This window comes from Halyomorpha halys, unplaced genomic scaffold (genome assembly GCF_000696795.3).
Source record: "Halyomorpha halys isolate HHAL.00 unplaced genomic scaffold, Hhal_1.1 Scaffold1425.1, whole genome shotgun sequence".
Taxonomy (NCBI): domain Eukaryota; kingdom Metazoa; phylum Arthropoda; class Insecta; order Hemiptera; family Pentatomidae; genus Halyomorpha; species Halyomorpha halys.
The window spans coordinates 73,091-80,456 of NW_027111611.1; the positions used below are offsets into that span (position 1 = coordinate 73,091).

A 7,366-nucleotide genomic window follows, 5' to 3' on the forward strand; every position below is an offset into this window, starting at 1 on the left:
TAAAGGTCCAAAATTAGGAAGGAATAAGTTTTAAATAAGAGAGTATCGATAAAAAACTTTATAATATAAAAACTTACATTTCATAAAGCATTGCATTTTTTAAACATCCGTTTATAATATAATTTTTAAAAATTTTTAGTATAAAAAATAAAAAAACTGTATTATACAGCCAATACATTACCTAAATTTATAATGCCTTATTATTAATTTTAGTAACGTAGCATTTAAAAATCTTATAAATCAAAAGGATACAAACTTTATTTGTGATAAAAAATCATAAATATATATTAGTAACAAAATATAAAAATGTTGAGTTAAACTTAAACTACATATACAATATAGTTGTGCAATGGACGGATTAGTTACACATTACAGTCTATTTTATAAACATATTATTTTGTTTTTATGCATTCGAACAGTTCAAATGTTAATCTAAGTAACAAATATTTTCTTAAAAAGATATAAACCTTAAAAATAAAATATAATGAAATATTGAATGAATATAACAGTCAAATCTGATCAGACTACTAAATAATAAAAATCCAATAAACAAAGATAAATTTATGAGATTCATTCATGTCTAGCCATAATATATGACAAAAACAATCAATATTAAAACCTTTTTTTATTTTATATATGTATATAGTTAGTTACTTATTAATATCAGTTGTTCCTCTCGGCAGAGCTAACTCCTTTATAAATCATTCAGTGAATGCATTTATTGAATTTATATGTTGATATATGTATTTTTTAAACTATTCACACTATAGCTAATAAAACAGTGAAAACAAAAGGTGCAATTTAATAGAAAAATAAACAAATTATCTTAAAATTTACTACATCAATAAAAATTTACTAAATGAACTACAACTTTTCCCAATACATTAAAACCAAATCAAATTTTATCTATCTAAACAGAAAATTATTTTGATAGTCAAGCATATGACACCCTTTGCTCATAGGCAGCATCAGACCAGTCACTTCGTTCTGGTCTAGGACCGTGCCTTAAATGAAGAAATCTACCGCCATATCGGAGAATAAGCATGATAACAACACCGACTAAAAGGACCAACACGGCCAAGGGAGGCCAAAATATCTGAATGCCCATTATAAATCACTTTCTCTTTTATGAAGCTCTAAATATTCTTCCTGCTGTTGATGCCCTACTCTTGCCTCAAATACCTCGTGGACTTCAATCCCTTGCAATTCAAATTCACTTAAATCTAAAGGTGGCTGTTTGTATGGAGTTCTCGTCCAAACAGATGAAATCCACCTATTACCTAAAAATAAATAAATGAATTCACATATATAAGTTCACATTGAAAATGTTATTGTAACTGTGTTCTGTACAGTTGATTTAAAATTATTGAAAATTTAAAAAACAAAAGCCAAAACTAAGTAAATAACAATTACGTGGAATGGTAATATAGAAGCGTCAACATGGCACCTGACCTGAAGTGACTTATGAGCAATACAGACAGTTTTGACAAGCTATTGATGTATTTCATTATTCAGGTTACATTACATACCTTTGGTGAAGGGAAACAGTTGATTACTAAACATTAAATTAATGTTAGAACAGTAAAAACCAAGGTAATAATGCCATGACAATACAAAAAAAAAAAAAAAAGCCACTATCAAGATAATAGACAATTAATAAAACTAAACTGTAAAAATGATACTTTTTTCATAGTCATATGAAGTTGAGAAGTTAACAAATGTATTTTAATTCTCATAATTATTACAGGTACATAATATATTATCTTATCTCTGTCAAATTGTCAAAATAATCCATTTTTATTCAATTAAACTCTGATCGATCAAAGCCTACAGCCATATAATAGAAACATGATCTTATCTCTGATTCGACATTGTATGTGGACATAATAGTTAATAACATTAAATAGTGGTAGGGAATCACTTTTTTTTTTTTTTTTAGTAAGGAGCAAGGGGAAGATAAAATTTAGGAAGTCATTGGAACGTCGAGAAAGTACTCCAGAACCCATCATCGCGACGTCTGGTGAATTACTGATTACACCACCATATTGCAGCTGTTGTGTGATAATAATAATGTGCCACTGTAGTACTACTGAACTATGGTTTCAGCCCAGAACTAGACCTTCAACATACACAGCTGCTTCAAATGGTTTAATGTTCTCCAAACCTTATCTCACCAACCCTACTTTGTCCCAATGACTATAAAGCCAATGAAGAGGTTATGGGGCTAAAGCCTTAGTAACATAGTACTATTCAAGAAATAAATAAAATAATCTTAGCTATATAATGAACATTGTTTTACCTGTGTTACTATCTTGCCAATAATGTTTATGTTTCGAACACCAGCAAAAGAAAACGTTGAGAAGAATCAAAGCAAAACCAAGTATAGTACAAATTGTAATAGTTATATAAAAGGCAGTAAAATCTCCAAATTCTCTTTTACTATATAAAGGATTTTTCTTGAATTCGTAAGGATCATCAAGAACATGGGACATTCTCAGTGTCACATAGAACAACTAAAAAAGAAAATAACAAATAAATAAATAAAATGATATAGCGTTAAACAAAATCAAGAAACAATCAGTAATCCACATTTATAATGCACACGTGGATACCCTTACTTAGTATTTTAATTAAAGTTTTAGCCTTCAACAAATTTTTTAGGGATGATTTCTGAGATCTTATATAATATTCTTAGGAAATTAGTATTTAAAAAAAGAATAGTCTGGTTTTGAATTATGATAAAGGACTTCAGGCTTAAGATAAAACATAGTAATTAACAAACACTTTAACATTGTGAAGTTTATATTTTTTCAGTTATCATGTTTAACGACCAACTGCATCATTTACATGATAGATGATAGATAACAAATTATTGGAGATAATTATTGCCTATGTAAGATCTAACTAGAACTAGGGACCTACGAGGTAAACAGCTAGTCCATTCACTCCTGTTCATAATGCATAAAAAAAAGAGCAATACCATAGTGAAATAGTATTAAATAAACAAACAAATTAGATTAACTAAGTAATAAAAAAGAGAAAAAATTGTAAGAGACACAAAAACTAGTAAAAATAAATAGATGATTCAAAAGCCTGTAGTCTCTAAGCAATCAACAAATTTCCAGTTGACATTTCACTAATAAAATAAAAATATTGCATATACATAAAACAAAATAAAGCACATCACCCCAAGAGATTTAAACTCTATGATACCACTTTAATACATAGAACATACCAGACTTACTTGTCTTTTTGGACAGGCAATGTTAAATTTGCTGCATTCTATTCTATGCATAAATGATATTGTGATTTTCTATCCTGATGATGCCTGACTAAGCATAACATTGATTGGCGAGTTGTTTGGACTCAGTGCAAAAACTAATGGCTTAAAGGTTGGAATAGTCTAAGTATTAATAGATTATTCAAGTAAAGAGTATTAAGTTCCATGCAAAGTACACAAATGTGATATTGCTGATTTGCTTGAATAGTGGCACAACTGACAAATCCTATAAATTGTACTATCGATTGTGGTTACTTTATGACAATCCGATCGTGGTTATTTTATGACCAATAGCTTTGGATCAGTCTATAAAGGGACCACAGTATAGAAAGAAATCCCTGTCTAGGGTAATATCTTTGAAACACATATATTTCAGAATAAAATCATAAAATAACTTTTTATTTGTTAGATATGACACTATTCAAGGAAAGTATTGATATAAGTCAACAGGAATTAAACAACTTTTGGGCAAAATAAACAGATAATTTTGATGGAAGCTCATCACAGCTGAATTCAATGAAGAGCTCTTTAATTTATCCTTTACCTAACTCTCGATATACAGTATATAACCACTAATAAGAATTACTAGAATGATTACAATGTAGCTACAAATTCTAAATGGTATTAAGAAAACTAAATAAATGAAGGTGTGGCATAATTGGACAGATGATGGTTAGGAATAATTAGGCTAATGACTAATCAAGCTATATTGTGCACAGGAATAGACATAAAACTTTTAAAATAAAATAAATACTAAAAGTAACTAACAACTAACTCCACAGTTAAAAATAAACAACCAATTCCAACATAATTATTTAAAAAGAGACTCAGTGTAGTATATCAGTAGAAATAAAGATTTACCTAGAGATAAATAAATAAGATCATAAAAGTAAATAATGATTTATATAACAACTAATCAATAAAATCATATACACATATCAAAATTTTCATTACACACCTTTCTCTAATAGTAACCAGACCAACACAAACACACAACGAGACACACCCAGTTGGCTACTGTCCAATCAACCGGTGGTTGTTTGGCCCCACTAGCGAAACTAGTGATTTTTTTTTAAACTAATAAATTCAATTCTATCGAGTTATTTTATTTCCTCAATAAATTGTATCTACTATCATTGTTCTGAGGTAATAAAAATAAATAATTTTATTTGTTTACTTTATTTAGTTTATTCACAACTGTAAAAGTATTTTCATAATGAGGTGTAGATAGTTGACCGTAGATTAATGATTGGAGAAGTTTGTCGGGGGGTGGGGTCAGCAAAGAACAACATAAATAAACAAAACCATATTTATTTACTTTATGCCGACGTTTCGACCTGAGTTTCAGATCTTCATCAGGGCTATAGAACAAAAGAGATAATAACAACATTTAGAGTAACATACAATTGAAAAGGAATTGTATACAAACAAATTTAGAATTATACCAAATATTGAATTAAATCATAAATGATAAAAAATTGATAACTGATATATTGAATAGTACAAAATTTTAATTGATTGATATTCCTGGAATTGTATGGTAGTAAATTGAAAACAGTGACAGATGAAATATATCATGTAGGTAAGAAGATATCTATAATATAAGATATGCAAGTAGTGTCTAAAAAATTGAAAAATTAAATAAATAAATTGAATCTACAAATTGAACATTATGACAGACAATGAAAAATAGTGAGTGGCTTATATCTGAATTACATTGTGAGTATTAACTAATATACCTATACTAAAATATTTTCACAACCAGCGAATGAGATGTAGAGAAAAAAAAAAAAAAATAATAATAAAAAAAAATCTCATGAAGGCATGGAGGTAAGGTCATCCGATGATGCCTCTCCATTAAAATAGAAATTTAAAAATCAATTTAAGAGGTCCCTATTCCAGCTCCTTCGTAAAGTCGTCTCCTATCTGGTAAGCCTCGTGTTAATAAATAAATTAGGCAAAACAGTTCTGTAATCGACAAAAAATAACCTATTTGTTAAATCATAAAACAAGCAATCCTAATTAATTTATTAATGTAAACATCTTTGCATACCTACGGAATAATTAAATTAAAGTTTAAGATAGTTTAATTATATTTAATATTTACGTAATTATATAAAAATGTGAAAATAATTGGCTTTTCAAATTATTATCAATAATGAGTAGTATATCAATGTGTAAATAGGATTTTGAATGTAGTAGGAGGATAGCCCGGGTGGCAGTCAATAAGGGTATCAAAATAGTAAAAGAGAACTATTTATTGTAAACCAACGTTAATTTTGAATAATGTAAATTTAAAAGTGAACCTAAAGGATGGTAACATCTAAGTTCTTTAATAATAATTTGTAGATGGACTAGACAATGGGCGGGTTGTCCGATAAAGGCAATAAGAAGTAGTAAGGTTTTTTTTCGTTAACAGATAATAAAAAATTAAGAGAATTATAATATACAATATAAAGAAGCTGGCCCATGACACATTCAAGATTTCGTCCCTGAGGCCATGGGACTTCTTGCTACGCCATTGATATGATGGACTATTGCCGTTAATATTCATTTTGCTGAACATTTCAAGGTTTGTAAGGGTTAGCATCTTGATGGTACCTCATCAATTTTATGAAATTCCAATCGCTACTTTCAGTTACTGTTGTGTATTTTCCTTTACACACCTATATTTTACAAGTTGGTCCTATTTTGCCGAAAATTGGATTTTCGTGTGAAAATAGTCATACAATATCAATTTTCGTTTTAGCATTCAACAGCTTATTTTCTCTGAAACATCTGCATTTTAAAAGCAACCATGTTGGAACCCTAAAATTAAAGTTTACTGAAATTGATAAAATTTAAGACTTAGGTGTAGGTCCTGTTAAAATAATTAATATTACAAGATAACAGTACAGTTTACTAACTACTACTTGAAAACCAGAAAACCTGATTGGACAAATATTAGGACATATCCGTAAACTACTAATTTGCTGTAATCATTCACGTTTTAATTGAAACATTCTAAACACAACATAGGTCTCACCCGTGAAACACAATTTTTGTGACATACAACTTTTTGGGGGTGTTTGCTATGAATCGACGGGCAAACGTCCAAGTGGTAGACCGAAGTATTGGTGAAAGGATTGCGTCAAAATTGATCTCTTAGCTTGGGGTTGGACGGCCATCACTGGACTTATGTACGAAGACAGGAATTGGTAACGTCACCATCGAACCTTACTTTGTATCTACACGTTTGCCATTTGCTGCAAATTCAAGACTTGTACATATACTTGATAAGCAAAGAAAATGACAAAAGTCTTTATCCACGTGATTGTGTGTTCTTTTGACTTTTGTCAGCTATTACAATCAATTTTCGTCGTAAGAAGGAACAAAATATTGATAGGCGAAATGAAAGGATACCTAAATATCGGCCTAGTAGGTGGTAGAAGATAAATAATCATAAAAATATTACTATATAGCCAATTAATTCAATTTTCGTTCTATTAATTTTATCAAATATTTATTTATTTAATTACCTAAATATATGATGTCTTCATAAATGTATATATGTTGTTAAAAATAACAAATAAACTACCTAAAGTTAATTTGCAAGATTCGAAACGAACTATTTACACCGAATCGATAGAATTTTAAAATATACTATCTTAAGCTAGAATTAATTATTAAACCGGAAAGCTCAGAAATTTGTTTAGTTTATTAAATCTAGAAGAGCACAAATATTTCTCTAAATGCAGTTCTAGAACAATGCCAACTGAACACAAACGTGTAGATGCAGCACAAGCGCTCTTTGATTTGTGCCCATAATCGATATTCAACGAGTCAGCCTCAAATTCAGGTCAGCTTGTATCAGCCTAACCAAATAGCTCATCCTGAAGCTTGCACATGCGCGAATTTGTCATACTTTGGCAAACGTATCAAGACACCTTCAGAGTTGGCTTTGCCTATATTATTATCATTTTTGGGGAAACAATCTCTTATTCAACTGCTACATTTTTCCGACAAAACACCTACCAGTGGTTTGCTAGTCTAATATAGCATTCAGAAGCTAACATTATCGAGATCTTTTCCCATTTCAACAAACAG

The 7,366-nt window shown here is 29.4% G+C and overlaps 1 protein-coding gene across 1 annotated transcript; it reads right to left on the reverse strand.

Annotated features, from left to right (window-relative positions):
• Positions 1 to 43: 43 nt before the first annotated feature.
• wrm1 (wurmchen 1) lies at positions 44 to 4,343 on the reverse strand. The gene is made up of 3 exons (XM_014434794.2): positions 4,239 to 4,343; positions 2,300 to 2,513; positions 44 to 1,280 (listed from the first exon to the last, which is right to left on the reverse strand). Exons 2-3 carry the CDS (start codon positions 2,490 to 2,492, stop codon positions 1,108 to 1,110), a joined length of 366 nt encoding a protein of 121 aa, XP_014290280.1. The 5' UTR covers positions 2,493 to 2,513; positions 4,239 to 4,343; the 3' UTR covers positions 44 to 1,107.
• Positions 4,344 to 7,366: the final 3,023 nt, after the last annotated feature.